Source organism: Buteo buteo, chromosome 24, assembly GCF_964188355.1.
Source record: "Buteo buteo chromosome 24, bButBut1.hap1.1, whole genome shotgun sequence".
In the NCBI taxonomy this organism is placed as follows: Eukaryota; Metazoa; Chordata; class Aves; order Accipitriformes; family Accipitridae; genus Buteo; species Buteo buteo.
In genome coordinates, this window is record NC_134194.1 from 8,030,879 (window position 1) to 8,046,517 (window position 15,639).

At 45.7% G+C, this 15,639-nt stretch overlaps 1 protein-coding gene across 4 annotated transcripts in view; it reads left to right on the forward strand.

Moving 5' to 3' along the window:
• GRIA1 (glutamate ionotropic receptor AMPA type subunit 1) overlaps positions 1-15,639 on the forward strand; it is a 125,918-nt gene that overhangs the window by 66,013 nt on the left and 44,266 nt on the right. For all 4 annotated transcript variants that reach the window (XM_075057041.1, XM_075057042.1, XM_075057043.1 and 1 more), the window contains 2 exons: positions 1,745-1,798; positions 14,705-14,866. In XM_075057041.1, the coding sequence (XP_074913142.1) occupies positions 1,745-1,798; positions 14,705-14,866 (216 nt within the window). The remainder of the gene's footprint in view (positions 1-1,744; positions 1,799-14,704; positions 14,867-15,639) is intronic.

Here is a 15,639-nt window from a genome sequence, read left to right on the forward strand (position 1 = left end):
CTTTATAGTCTTAGGTATACAGAGTTGTTTTTTCTGGGGGGCTCCAAACTGCTCAGTAGAAGCCGTACTGAGTGATCCTGTGCAGAGAACCACAGGGCAGTGGAGCTGGTGGAGCTGATACTAGTTGTGTCAGAAACTGCTACGAAATGAAGCCTGCATTGGAGTTAATTGCCACCCCCACGTTAATGCTGGGAACTAGATGAGTTTTAATGTGCATACAAGAGCACTTCATCAGAGAAAGGCTAAGGCAGATGAACCAGTTGCACAGAGCAAGTGTCAGCTCATTTATAATCCATTTGGAAATCCCTAAATAGCTGCTTATGATAATCTGGGAGTGCTGTCCCATGGGGAGGATCAGTCTGTGCGTACCCTTGTCTGACGCTTCTCAAACACCTGCTACCAGCCTGGTACCAGTGAGAAGTCCTGGAGAGACCGATCTCTGGTCAAATCCAACACAGCAGTCATTTTATGATCATTTTGTCTGCGAGGATCTTGCTGGCCTCTCTACTGTTCATGCAGATTTTGCCACAGCATTGGCAATGCAGGCAGTCGTTCAGAATCAATTCATACGACCATAGAAATAAGAGGTAGTGTTGCCAGCAAAGAAACCTTATGGAAACAGCACAGTTCTCTCAGAAACTGGCAATTCTTGTGTTTTTACAGGTTCTGAGGGCATGTTGGTTTGGGCTTTTTTTCACTGTCTTCTTTCTGTATGTAGATTGGCTCAAATGCAGATGGTATCTGGCTCTAGTAACCTGCTAAGAATTTAACAGTGCTGCTGGAAATCAATGGAGAGGAATTTCAGTGGGAATATGGAGTCAGCAAGAATAATGTGATTTTTAGCTCTATTCTCTGTGTATTTTTTTTTAAATCAAGGGAGAAAAAGAAGTTAGGGACCATATGATCAACAACTGTCCCCAGTAATCACAGGCAAGCCTGCAACAGGTGGTGCCTTTCTACCTAGACAAGGGAAACTTCTTCAGCTAACATAAAAACTTTCAGATGTTACAGATCCATAAGCAATTGTGTTGATAAAAGAGAATAAAAACCTAACTCTGCAGGCATCAAGGAGAAGGGACTAAGTGGCAAAGAGCATATATTGGGACACCATGAATATGAAGATATAATCTCGATGAACATGCAAGGGGAATCCTCTGTGATTTGCCCAGGCAGCTTTGGTCTGGAGATGTGGTTTGAAGCTACCTCAATGCACTAAAGGAGAAAAATTGCCCTTATAGTCTAAACCTCCTGACATCTCACCCAGGTAGGTGTTTGTGGCAGGGACTGTAGCTCAGAGGATGTGCAAAATAGCTCTCTAGTCTTGCTTGATGTTTCAGCTGCATTCACAGGACAAATGGACCCCAGCTCCCCACTTTGTTCCTTTAGTGTCGGAAGTATAAATCTTGTTTAACCTTTAAGAAGACCCAAACAACTGTTTGGGTTTTTTTCCCTGAGCCCATAAAGAGACAGGTCAGTTTAGGTAGTTGACTCTTCCTGCCTGTGGAATCTGCTTGGGGATCTTGTCCTGTCTAATTTCAGACTTGCTGCTCAAATATCATGTGTGAAAACTCTGTCCTTCCTCTAACAAGATTGTGAACTTTTCTTTTGCTATGTCTTCCTGTCCCTAACTGAACAGTCTCACTGGGGGGAAATGGGGGGGGGGGGGGGGGAAGGAAGGGCAGGTAAATGAAGCTCTTCTTCCTTAGTTGGTCTCTGCTAAATATCCTTGGTTTTCATCTTGCAGATCATCAAGCTTGAAAAAAATGGGAATGGGTACCACTACATTCTGGCAAATTTGGTGAGTTGCCCTCATTGGTGGGGCTTTTTTTGCTATCTCGTATTTTGTGAAGCACTATATTTATAGTTACTGAGCTAGATATCTTTTTTCTCATCCACCTTTTGGGTAAAAAAAAATACCAAAGTCCTTTGCAGTGTTCTTGTGATGTTTTATCTCTTGAGCCAGCAAGATTATCTGCAGGGTATCTCCAAGGTTGCTGGAGTTTTGTGGTTGGTTGACACTGGCTGGACACCAGGTGCCCACCAAAGCTGCTCTATCACTTCCCCCCCGCCTCAGCTGGACAGGGGAGAGAAAATATAACAAAGGGCTTGTGGGTGAAGATAAGGACAGGGAGAGATCACTCAACCAATTACCATCACAGGCAAAACAGAGTCACCTTGGGGAAATTAGTTTAATTTATTGCCAATCAAATCAGAGTAGGATAATGAGAAATAAAACCAAATCTTAAAAACACACAACCCCCCTCCCTTCTTTCCAAGCTTAACTTTACCCTGATTTTCTCTACCTCCATCCCCCCAGCAGCCCAGGGGGACGGGGAATGGGGGTTCTGGTCAGTTCATCACACGTCGTCTCTGCCGCTCCTTCCTCCTCAGGGGGAGGACTCCTCACACTCTTCCCCTGCTCCAGCGTGGGGTCCCTCCCACAGGAGACAGTCCTCCATGAACTTCTCCAATGTGGGTCCTTCCCACGGGCTGCAGTTCTTCACGAACTGCTCCAGCGTGGGTCCCTTCCAAGGGCTGCAGTCCTTCAGGCACAGACTGCCCCAGCGTGGGTGCCCCACGGGCTCACAAGTCCTGCCGGAAAACCCGCTCCAGTGTGGGCTCCTCTCTCCACAGATCTGCAGGTCCTGCCAGGAGCCTGCTCCAGCACGGGCTTCCCACGGGGTCACAGCCTCCTTTGGGCACCCACCTGCTCTGGTGTGGGGTCCTCCACACACTGCAGGTGGAGATCTGCTCCACCATAGACCTCCATGGGCTGCAGGGGGACAGCCTGCCTCACCATGGTCTTCCCCACGGGCTGCAGGGGAATCTCTGCTCCGGCGCCTGGAGCATCTCCTCCCCCTCCTTCTGCACTGACCTGGGGGTCTGCAGGGTTGTTTCTCTTAGATGTTCTCACTCCTCTCTCCAGCTGCAGTTTCTGTGCTGCAGCAACTTTTTTTCCCTTCTTAAATATGTTATCCCAGAGGTGCTACCACTGTTGCTGATGGGCTCAGCCTTGGCCAGCGGCAGGTCCGACTTGGAGCCGGCTGGCGTTGGCTCTGTCAGACATGGGGGAAGCTTCTAGCAGCTTCTCGCAGAAGCCACCTCTGTAGCCCCCCCACTACCAAAGCCTTGCCTTGCAAACCCAATATAGTTATTTTTTTTGCCTTCAGCTTTGATCTGCATCTTTTCAAAGCCAATTAAACCAACTGTCAACTAATGCTTGTTGCAATAATGATTTTTTTTGCATGTCATGGGCATTTGGGTTCCTGGCATTGCCCTCCTAGCTTGTTTCAGTCAGGCCAATAAGAAGCTGTTGACTATTGGTAACAATTCGCATTTTCTAACTAGTTTTAACCCCATTTCAAAATGCATCCTCCAGGTGAAGTGTTTCACAGCCAACCTGAGAGTCCCACTAAGGGCAGACTTGTTAATGACGATGCACCAAGATCCCTCTGACCTTCCAGTAAAAATAACATATGTACCTATTCTGCAACTTGGTGCTAAATCAAATCTGACTGCCATGGCTCTAAGGAATGAACTGGATGTAAAGATTTCTTTAAGGAAAGGATTCTCCCCTTAATGGAGGGAGGTGCTGCCTGAGGACAGAGCAGTGTTGGGCAGCAGCAGGGCCATCTTTCTGGAGCAATATGCTGTCCTCTCCTAGGAGGCTGGAGAATTTCTCTGCCTGGGGAGGTTTGGGAGCAGGTAAGAAAGAGAGGAAGAGCCTCCATCCATAGGGCAGCTGGAGGTTTTCCGCAGCAGAGTTCCTCCCCTCTCCTCCCCAGATGTGTCCGTCCATCCAAGGGATGCGGACACAGGGATGCGCAGCAGAGGACGGGCTGGTGTGGGCAGGCTGGGGCCGAGGCTGCTCCCCCCAGGACCCACTGTGTCCGTGCGGCGTGAGCCACGTGCGGGGTCTGGAGCTGTTCTTCCCTCCCACAGATGCATCTGCGAGGCAGCACGTCAGGCCTGGGGTAATTAAACTTTAAACTACCAATTAGTCAAGCAGTTGCTGCCGTTCTCCTTCTCTCAGTCCCAAGATAACTCTGTAATTTACAAGACAAAAATGGCCACATAATTACCCCGCGATGCCCTGATACTGACCCCGCACTTCTGCGCTGGACGCCTACCATGTAATTACAAAGTTAAAAATGTTGTGTTGCGCAGGGGAAGACGTGCAAACTGTAGAGCAGCCAATAACTTCAGTTGCTAATTTTTAAAAAATTATTATTTGCTGTAACCCAGGTCCTGGTCCTCAGATGTTTATGGAAGTCCCTTCATTAAAGTTAAGCAGGGATGCTATCTGGAGTAGCTGGAGTGTACGCTTTTATGTATACCCACGCGGAAAGCTAAATGAGAATGATATCACCTCTTCTCTCTGTATGGTTTCATAAGGATAAATACATTGAAGGCATGAGGTAGTCTAATACTCAGGTGTTGGAGTTTTGAAGGACATTTCTGTCTGTCTTATGATACCATGCTCTCCCCCTTTCAGCCTGAGAAAGCACTCTTTTTGCATCTTTAATTTGTTTTCTTAGCCTTTGCACAAATGCTGAGAGGACAGAGCTGGCTGGAAGAGGCTGCATACTCAGCCAACATGGGTTATAAATATTTAACTCAGAGCAAAAGGCTTTTTTTTTTATTTCCCCAGCCCCTCCACAGGGAGATTCTGCCTCCCAGCTGGAGCTCAGCGGAGGGTGCTTTGGCTCTCCGGGACCCACAGGATCTGACAGGACCACCAGAATCCGCTGTTACTAGCTGTGCATTTCAGCAGCTTTGATTTGGGGGGAGAAGAAGAAGAGTGAAAGGAATTCAAGCTCTTTCCTTTGGTCTTCCCAGCTCCTTAAAACCTAGCATTGCACAAGAGCCAAACTCCTGAAACTCCAGGAAAAAAAAAAAAAAGAGTAGGGGATAATCAGACAACATGGGAGAAATATTTAAAAAAAAAAGCCCAACGCCCCTCGAGGTTAAGAAGTCCCCTTCCAGGGCAAAACGAGCTTTGTGATTCTGCTGTGCACACAGGCAGGTTCAGGCACCAGAAGCCAAATCACTTTCTGTGGTGTGCTTCACCCACACGAGAGCTACTCACTGATCAGTTCAGCAAGGAAAATAGCAAAAAGGCCGTGAAGGTCCTGTGTTCCTGAGACCATATGGCAGTGAGGAAGGACGGCAAGCCTCCCTTTGCAGGAATGGCTGGGGATGTTATGAGAGATTGGCAGAATGTGGGAAGTCGGCGTCTGGCAGGGTTAAACCATAGCGTGGATGCTCTGATCCAAGAGATCACAGCAGGTTTTACCCTCTTCTAAGGACATCTCATTGCCGGATTAGAGCCTTCAGAGGGTGTAACATGCTGTAATTTATTCCCACTGACTCATACACGTAGTGGATAGACCTTAAACACCCCACATTTTCCCCTGCAGAGAAGTCCTAAGATGACAGGGCGTGCATTGCCCACATGCGCACACACGTACCCTCGTGTGCACACCCGCACGCCTACAAAACAGCCCGATTTTGAGGAAGTGGCTCATTCTGGAATACTGGGTCGTAAAAGAATAAATTAAGAACTAAAAACTGCAAGTGCCTGAACGTTTCCAAATTAGTTATTTTTTTGTCCTCTGTGCTGACTGATGGAATCCTGATTTCAGGACTCTCCTCCTATATGAAGATAAGGTTCCCAGCCCTGGCTGGGAGAGGCTCTCCCTTGCACAAGTCAATTAAGTCCTCAGCTGGTTCATAGCCACCAACTTACCTGCACTAGCTGGAGTAAGGGGATGAATTTTCAATACCTGCCTTTTGCAATACTGCCTAACCTTCTTGGAGCCTTTCCCATGGGAAAACAATTCTGGAAATGACACATTGGAAGCAAATGTTGGGAAATATTTATGGATAACCCCACTGAAATTCTTATTTTTGGCTGTATGCTTGCTCAGAGCTATATTCAGCCAAAAAACAAGCAGCAGCACACTACTGCCCAGTTACAGCAGCTCCAAACTGGTGTTATATCAGGAATGCAAAGCAAAAGAGTTTGCAAGGCAATGCACAGGCTGAATAAGGCCCACAAAAAACATAATGGGTGCATTTTGAACACGGAGGAATTCCCTGTCTGGTCCCAGACAATTCGTGAACAAAGAGGAACTGGCTTGCATTAATCGCTGCTCGTTTGCCCAGCGGTTGCTGTCGAGTGAGCTGTAGTAAAGCACCAAGCAGGATTTGACAAGTAGCAGCAAATGAAAACTAGTATTTCCTAGCAGGAACAGCTTTCTTTTTCAGTGAAAATGCTGTTGCCAAGGTGAGACAGTAATATTTCTGTGTTCGCAAACAAAATGAAACCGTTCTGTACCTTAGGCCATGGGCAAGCATCCTTCTCCGATTCTGCTATGCCTGTTAAAGACACAAGCTGTCTTGTCTGCTCAGCCCTGCCCATCCCGTGAAGGTCTGTCTGCAACATCACTGCCAGGGGAAGGGCTCCTGTGAGCATCCCTGCCTCTCCTTGAGGCAAATTTGGCACTGTTTATGGCTTTTGCAAACTCATGAAAACCTGATCCTCGACTGGTACCCATTAGAGTTCCCCCAATTAGCTTTTACCAGCTGCCAGCCTGGATGTTTGTCAGGTGTAGGGGCACTGGGGGGTTGCAGTCATATCTCCTTCTCTCCCCCCTCTCTCTGTATCTCTATTTTTCTTTCCGGAACTCAAAGAGGTTTGGCAACTTTAAGAAGTGTTTGTTTTTGTGAGTCTTATTTTTCTAAGCTTTGTTCTCAGCCTTTGAGAGCATCAATCTAGCAACCACAAAGAAAAAAAAATACAGTCAATACTATCAGAGCAGCAACCTTCGAAACTTCTGGGATTCCTTTCTTTTGATGTTACAGGCTTTTTCCCCATAACCTTGGCTTCATGTATCTGTTTGTCCTATGCCAGGGATGTAAGCTGACTACTGTCAGTAGTGGGAAAACATCAGCTCTCTTGGGCAGAGGAAAATCTTTGTCTTAAAATAAGTGACATTCGTGTGACCTGTCTTTAAAAGAAAAGTATGAAAGACAGCTGCCACATACAGTGTTTTAGCTTTTTTTCTTTCCTGGTGCATTAGTCCGTGTTGTTCTTTAGCAAATGCTCTCGTTTGAAGTTAAATGGATAAGTGTATGAGATTGCTGATGCTAGGGGTAGCAGGGAAAAGTAAAGATAAAACCAGAGGTGATTAGCAGAGGTAAGCATTTTTTCCTGTGTCATTTTACATCAGCGTGTATCAGTGCTGAGTTAGGCCAGGGACAGAGTTTCACTTTGCAAGCAGTTGTGGTAGCTTTGGAGGTTACCAGCACAGCAGCTTTGCCAGCAGAGTGGCTTGTGTGTGCAGGAATCAGGCAAAATGTGCTGGTTTGATTCTCTTAACGTGTGGTTTAAATGGGCCTCTCTGATTTTTTTTCCCCTCCGAAAACGGAAGGGAGACCTTCTGCACTACCAGGGCTGAGATGGAGTGACCCGAGACTGACAGCTGGTGCAGACGGTGAAGGAGGAGTACCCTCCCGAATTGGCTGTCGAAAAAGAGGTCCACATCCCTGGGGAGCAAAGTTCTCCCAGCACGGGCAGGGATCGGCTCCCCTGAAGCAATGCAGCACTCGTACATCCCGCAGCACGTGCCGTGGCTGCGTGGGGAGGGTCTGCTGTGCCCGGGCTGGGTACGAGCCTAATGCAAGAAGTTGTACCTGCCACGGCACAAGCACGACCTGTGGCGCTGGTCGTGTGTCGATGGCTCTGCTCCCTGCACTGAGCCCCTGATTCAGCTCGCCTGGAGCCAAAACGCTGCAGTTCTCAGCCTGCCATCGTCTTGAAAGCTGCCGTGTTTATTTTAATCACCCGCGGTTCTCAACGCTGTCTCCTGCCCCCTGAAATATTGCTGACTGAGGGTACAGACGAGGTCAGCAATATTCAGGTTTGCATCACTAGCTGATTGGAAACTCCGTTTTGTGGGAGTTTCCAAAAAGATGTGTACAGCGTTGACTTCTTGTCCTGGTAAGATCTCAAGGTGCTTGGTCTTGCAAAAATGATATTCTTACGTTGGAAAGAGATGTCCTAATTTCTTTTTAGGTCTCTAAAATTGTACCAGCTAGACCTTTCCTTTTTCTGAGAGGTTGGTGCAAGTAGGCTCATGAGAAAACTTGTTTTTCCAGGCGGAGGAAGACAATATAATATATCAGTGAAATTTCTGAGGTTTGCATTTCACTTCCAAACAGCTTTTCTGTCCTGATTCAAAGATTATCAAGCAGAAGAAACCCTTATAACATTATCTCATCTGAATTACTGATAGTACAAGACAGAGCAGTGCCCTGAATTAATTTTTGCTTGAATTAGAGAGTCTCATGTAAAAGAAAATCATCTGGTTTTGATACAAAAATTGCCCACATGGGAGAATATGAACTGCAACCTTGGAAGGATTTTTGTAGTAGCTAATGAGGGCTCAAAAGCATGAGTGACTTACTGTGGCTTAAAAAAATCACTGAGCATCAGGTGAGTAACTGACAGATTATATTACAGCCGTTGGAAGGAAAAATGTGTTTGCTTAAATCTCAGCAAAAGCATGTTAAACTAACAGGTTTCCTCAGCTATTTGCAGTCTTGTAATCCATTACCCTGGCTCAACTGGCAAGGAGTGATGTGTAAATCTGTAGTATCTTCCTCAGGGTGACTTCATTGGTGCTTTTTTCTAGTCAAAACTTGCCTAGCTTCAGCTTCCTCCACCAGATTTATGCTTCTGTTTGCTAGACCAAATATTCCATTACTGACGTTTTGGTCCTTGTAAACTGTTGATCAGGTCATCCCTTAATCATATCTTTGATTGAAGTCCTAGCATCTGTCACTATACGGCACGTTTCCCAAACCTTTAAATCAGTTTCTGCTCTGAAAGCTCTCTAAAGCACAAACATCTACCTAGAGCATCTGTCCCTCTGCCTGGACTGAGCTTTCCAACAAGATGCGTATGATCATTTATACCCAGAATGTGCTGCAGCAGTTGGATGGGGCTGATGCAAATAACACCACAAAGAAAATCTGTAGGGCTGTGCCAAAAAAAAAGTTACTGGTCATCTCCAGCCCCATGTCCTTGAAGTCTGGATTCTCACCTGACTTGGTTTGCTTTGCATCGATACACCAGGACAGAAGAGACTCATCAAACTGCAGGATTGGGACCCTGTCTGATAGTGTCCCCTCCTCCCATCTTTCTTTTCCCTTTCTTCTTCACTGACTTCTGTGTTACAGTGAGGACTCGCATGTTTCGCTGCCACAATGAGATTTGACACATTAATAATTCTGCAGAAGAGAGGAAGGCCTCTCCTGTTGGAAGGCATGCTGGAACGAGACTTGAGCAGATGGGCTCCTTTTTGACGTACCCTCCTTATTAATACAAAGTGATGGGAGTGAGGAATGATGCTTCGCTGGAGAAGTCAAGCTTGAAGATAATTTGGTGTATTAGGGATGCTCCGTCTGGAAACACTCGACTCCTTGCTCCTTGCAGAAAGACACCAGCGTACCTTGGAATGACAGGAGCCACTTTGCATTCACTCGGCTGATCTACAGCCATTCAGAAGCAATTGTTTTGCTTTGCAAAGTTTCTTATAATCATAAAGTCTGCTAGGAGGAAGCAGTCTGGAATTGGAAGCCATACATGGATAGCATCTAAAAAGAGCTTGGCCAGTTTCCTGATGCTGCCACAGGTTTCTGTGGCACCCACCCAAGCTCAGGGTGAGTTGCTTAAATGCTTTTTGCTTAAAAAGGAGTATTTCCATGTGTGGTTTATTAAAAAAAAAGAAAAAAGAAAAAAATAGACTCAAGTCTCTTCATCCCAGACAGAAAGGGACTAAAAAAACCTAACACTCATTCCAGGAGTAAGGGGACTGTGTTATGTTCAGCTGACAAACCTTCTCCAGGCAATTCAAGGGAAAGGGGCATTTTCCATCTCCTCGTTCAGAGATGAGCTTTGCCAGTCTCAGGGGAATATCTGGAGGGCTCAGAAAACACAGAGGGAGGAAAGAAAACAACAGTGTTTCTCAGAAACGTGGCAGTCTTCAAGGAGACTCTCTAACATCCTTTCTCTCAGGAAAAGCCAAGACTTGCAGCAGAGGCACGGCGATTTTAAGCTGCAGGGAGGTTTATGGGACGATGAGCTGCGAGAGCTCAGCCCTTGCTGCCTGCTACCGCAGCTTCGAAGGAAGCACCCTGCAGGGCAAGTGCCAGCAATTAATACCTATTTAGTGAAATGCAGAGAGAATTTGAAGGTGTAGGGCAGTGGCCGGCTGCCTGCCGATGTCTGGGTACCGAGGTGATGCCGCTGCCGTCTGCGGCATTCCCGTGGGCTGGGGTGATGTCCCAGAAGGAGCAATGCCAGCCGGTGTCATCAGTGTGCGGAGAGGAGGCAGAAGTTTAGGACGGTGAGGGAGCGAAATACGAGGGTGAAAGGAAAAGTGCAGGGAAGTAAGTGGTGCTGGCAGATTTGAGGAGGGTCATGCCCAGAGGAATGAGGTTTCCCTACGCCGTCTGACAGCCGCCCGCGCTGCCCACTCACTGTCTTGGCTCCTCTTGGTGTTCAGGGTATAAATAAGGAGCTGGCTCATTTCTGGGGGACTTTCTTTTCAAGGCAGATCCTTTGTGGACCAGTTAATCAAGATGGATTCATGAGGCCCATTTCAAGTCATCAGTCTTCCTGCATTATGCATTTCCTTTGATGATTGAGCCCACAAGCAGTGGAGAGGAATATAAATGTGTGACTTGCTGACACCTCTCCCAGCAACCGAGGCAGCAAATGGGACAGTAAAACAACCTTTGGCTGAAAACTGTCTTCAGTTTAAGAACAGCATAAAGAACAGATGCAGCAAGGAAAATACAAGGAGGAAAAAACCCTTGCCAGTACTGTTCTGTTTTCTATTTGAAGGCACGAAGGTCTGTAACAGCTGCCCGTGTTATTTACTAGCAGTGGGACTTCGGCAGGTAATCGCTTTGCGAGGTTTGTTAATGCAGAAAGAACAGCGGATGGTATGGGCTAAAGAGCAAGTTTCCTCCTTTGAACTCAGCCCGGCTGTTGCTCAAAGTGTGCGCTGCGGACGCTGTGGGTCACAGCAGGCGTGGAGGAGGGAGGCTGTCTCAGCCCATCAGCGCCGATGGGTCCAGATTTTTTGCGGTTTATTGTCAGCCTGCTAATTCGATGGCATTCAGAGAAAGCTGGGCATTTTCCAGGCGTACGCAAGGCAGGAGGCCGTATTCTTCGGTTTGCTGAGATGATTTTGCGACGTGAATTTAAATGGAAGGGACAGCTAATCCTGCTGTAGGGCAGGGGGGGCTGGCTGATGTGGTGTCCCTTCCAGCCTGGTTTTGATGGTTCCCAGAGAGAACCCTGCCTGCAGAAGAGTTGTCTCCCCAGAGTACCTACATCCTGGGCAGTGACCCTATTTGGGGAGCTCCGTGTTGCCTCGGGATCTTGCTATGCTCGCTTTGCCAGGGGTGCTGGCACAGCGCCTGGGCTGGAGCGTGTTCCTGTATTCCTCCTCTTCCTCGCCGGGGGACTGGCAGCGCTGCATAGGGAGGTGAAGCCAGATACTGCATGGCCAACAGATAAGTCCCAAACGGTCCAGGTCTAAAGAGCCTGAAGAAACTCCCATACCACCAAATTCCAGGGGCTCAGCTCTTTTCCCTGAACAGCCCACTGCTGCAAAGCGAGCTTCTTCCAGTGTTCACTGGCAAATTTTTGAAATGCTTTTGGCCACTGAGGTGCCGTGGAGTACATCATTCCAGCACTGTTCCCTTCTTGCTGTGCTTGATTGGATGGCAAAGGGAAGCATTTCTGTGCTGGTTCTTTCCCAAACTGGTTGATACTAAACACCTTGCTGCAAAAGCATGTCTGCTGCCCCTCAGTAGTGGGTTGCAGACTTTTCTTAGTCATTTCTGAAAAAAATATTTTCTGTTTTCCAAATATGAAAACTAAAGAAAAGGTCCCTTTTTTTGCAACATGTGGCTATAATTAGTACAAGGTGACAGATGACTTCTTTACTTGCAAGTATTGTAATTCTCCTGTTTTCTACAAACACTGACTGATATTCCAGAAAGACAGATAAGCATATTTAATTCTTGATACTACTTTGTCAATAGAAGCATTTTCAAGAGACGTTTTGCATAATATGTGATATATTCTTGTTTACGTATTAGCCAGCAAGGATCCACCTCCTCTGGGAATTATTTTCTAAAATAATCTGACCTCTGGTATTCCCAGTTCATTGGCTGTCGTGTCACCCAGGCCTGCTCTGAGTGGTGCGGTGATTAAAATGCGTTTGTAATTAGGACTGCCCTTCTACTGGGGCATGTGGAGGAGGGATAACAGGTGAAAACAGTTATTTCAGCAGTTGATAACAGCTGAAATGCAAAGACATATTCAAGGTTAATGATGTCCTCTATGGTCCCAACTGCCTTAAACAACTGGAAAATGTCCAGAGGTCTCCATACTTTTTAAAGGACCTGAATTTTGTCAAAAATCAGTGGGGAAAAATGAGTACAATCTTCAGGAAGAAATAATTCCTTTTGTCTATTCAGGTCATTTTAAAATTTTATATGAGGTGAGTCCCAATGTATATTGTTGAATACTTGCTTCAGTTTCAGAATACTGTGGTTTGGTTTGGGGAAAACAGTGAGAGACAGCATTTTCAACTGCTGCTGCCTTGTCACTGGCATCATAATCTTTTTTTGACTTTTCCTGTTTAAGTCTGCTTGTTGAGGGGTCTAAAGACACCAGACATCTTTCTCATACTCCATTGTGAACCTGGACTTTTCTTTGTGCTTTTGTAGGCCTTCCAAGGAGGAGCTGGTGGCACAAACTTCAAGTTGCTGTGTGGTAGTTTCTTTTGACAGATCTTTTTCCCCTGAGTACCTCCCAGAAGCAAAATGTCAGTGCAATTTGGTCCTAGCCATGAATAACCAGTTGGCAACCTGTGAGGTCCCTCTTACTGAACCTTAGGAGCTCTGTGTGTCAAAAACCACTTGCCCTGAAATGCATTAAGATGTCAGGGACAATTATCCCTCTGCATTTCCTATTCATTAATCACAGCTCTGGCTTTCTGAAACCCCTACGCTAGCAATTACAAACAAGATTGATGTAGGTTTAACCACCTTTCTGAGCAATACGTACACAAAAATATAACTTTTTTTTAAACCTAAATCACCGCATTTTGAAGCAAAACAAATCATCTGTTTAGATGATTTAGATGATACACCTATATCCAATCCTCAGCCTTCTAAGTGGATGCCAAATTGCTTACAAAAAGCCAGAAGAAAAAGTGTGAAAGTCTTTAAAAACATTTTCGAGTCACTTATGACTCCCTCGGTCTGATGCTGATGTCAGAGGGCAATTTATCTTTTCCTTGCAAGCTGTCTGCTCCCAGACCAGGTTTCCATCTAACAGCTTGATCCTGACCTTGGAAGTTAATATGCTAATTAGCTCCCCCAGCCTATGCACAGAGAGCACTGTTTTCGGAACTTGACCAGTGTCTCATGGGAATAATGTGACTTGGCTTTTTTAACTCACACCATCATCATACGTTTACGAGCAAGCAGGGAAGAGAAAGCTGGCTGTAGGCTGAGAAGGTGCCGGCGGAGAACAAGTACCAGCAGCACGTGGTGGAGGGCAGAGGGAAGGCAGAGCTCCAACATGCTCTTCTATTGCTCGTGATTGCATTGCGCGTAGTCCCCTCGTTCATTTTCCCTCATGCGTTCTGGTTGCTAATGGTACTAGGGAAAATAATGGACTACATCTCTTGTGCTTGTATGCCAAAAGAAAAAGCACCAGCCTTCAGCCCGTCCCACCCACAGCAGCCCAAGCAGGAGGGCAGAGTCTCTGCTCAAGCACCTGCTTTGTGCAAGGAGGCACAGCAAACGGTTTTGAAGAGCAGCAGTGCTGAAGAGATAGGATCAAAAGCTGGGAGACCAAAAAATGACCTCTTCTCCATATTGCTTGCAGTGTCTCTCTAATGATTTTTTCGCCTCTGACTCAACAGGAGTGACTAATTCTACAATGCTACCCTAATACATATGTGTATTTGCGCACTTGTCTTCATCACATGCAGTGGTCAAGAAGTAGAGAACAATAAAGAAATGAAAGAAATGTATTTCATTAGTAATCTGAAGTCCAAAAAAGTACCCTTTTTTCTCCCAAATTAGGAAATCCTATAAACTGGCTTTTCTAATAGACAGACTCCTTTGATAAACTGACCAACCACTTCTTGATCTGCTGAAAGTTCATTGTTCAGGATTTAGTGTTCCCTGTAAACTGTGATTTGAAAAGAATTAGCCTATCCATTGGTGACGGAGTCCATAAAAGTTAGAGATGGGTGAATAATTCTTTCTAATCTATTTTGAGAATTTTATTAGTTTCATCCACGCATTATTCAGGATATATTTTTCTGTTATGCTGCTAGCTTTCTTGCAAGCGAGCTGTTATTAATATGACTATTTGTCTCTCTGGGTGGAAACTGGAAGGTACGTCCACCTCAGAGCCTGTGAGAAAAGCAAGTTCCCTGTGTGGTCGGTGCAGTGGTGCCTCTCTTGAATTGGACCTTACCTTGCAGAGGGAAGAGATTTTTCCTAAGCTGGCTGCCATACACATAAATAGGCAGGATCCCTCTTATTCACGCAGAGATGTGTTCCTCTGATGAGCTTCCCTGTTTCTCTCCTGTACTAGGGATTCATGGATATTGACCTGACCAAATTCAAGGAGAGCGGAGCCAATGTAACTGGCTTCCAGTTGGTGAATTACACGGATGCTGTTCCTGCCAGGATCATGCAGCAGTGGAGGAATAATGATGCCAGGGAGCATCCTCGTGTGGACTGGAAGAGGCCAAAGGCAAGTGGTATAAAAAACCATTTAATTTAGGGTCCATCTGGCTCAGTTCAAGTTATGCTCACCTCTTTGTGATTGCACAGGGCTCTTTAATCTCACTCTGAAAACCTGTCACTTAGTATAATTATGAACATCATCTGTTCCAGGTGCTTCAACATTGTCTAAATTTTATTAGGCAGGAATCGCTGCCTGCTAAGAAATACACAAGTTTGTGTATTCACTCAGGCTCCCGGTTTTTACCCTCCTCAAAGCTAAGGATTAAACATCTCATAATATTCAGTATATAAAAAAGAAAAAGCCTCATTAACTCCTTAACCTTTGACTTGTTTACTATACATCCAGTGATAATAAAGTCTTTCCAGATGCTCTTTCTGAGCATTTCAAATCAGTGTGTACAGCAGAGGGGAAATATATTTTATTTCCTAACACAGAAGACCCTGAAGCTGTCAAGGGGCAGGGAGGGGAGGAGGTTGATTTTTTTCTATCTGACATTTGAAAACAAATACACTTGTGACAAACATTCAGCAATAGAAATGTCAACTTTGGAAGTATTAGTTTAAAAAAGTTACAAACAAATAAATCAGTAGGTGATCATAGGAAAATGAATTAACTCTAATGGTTACCGTTCATGCCAGAGTTTCACACCAGTTTATGTAAAAGTTTCTGCTTGAATAAATTAATCTTTTGCACATTTTTTGCACATTGAAGTAGAGTTTTCTGGCCTCCATCTGTGACCAGAAAGGGTCAATTGTTATTTGATTTTGCGTAGCTCACAT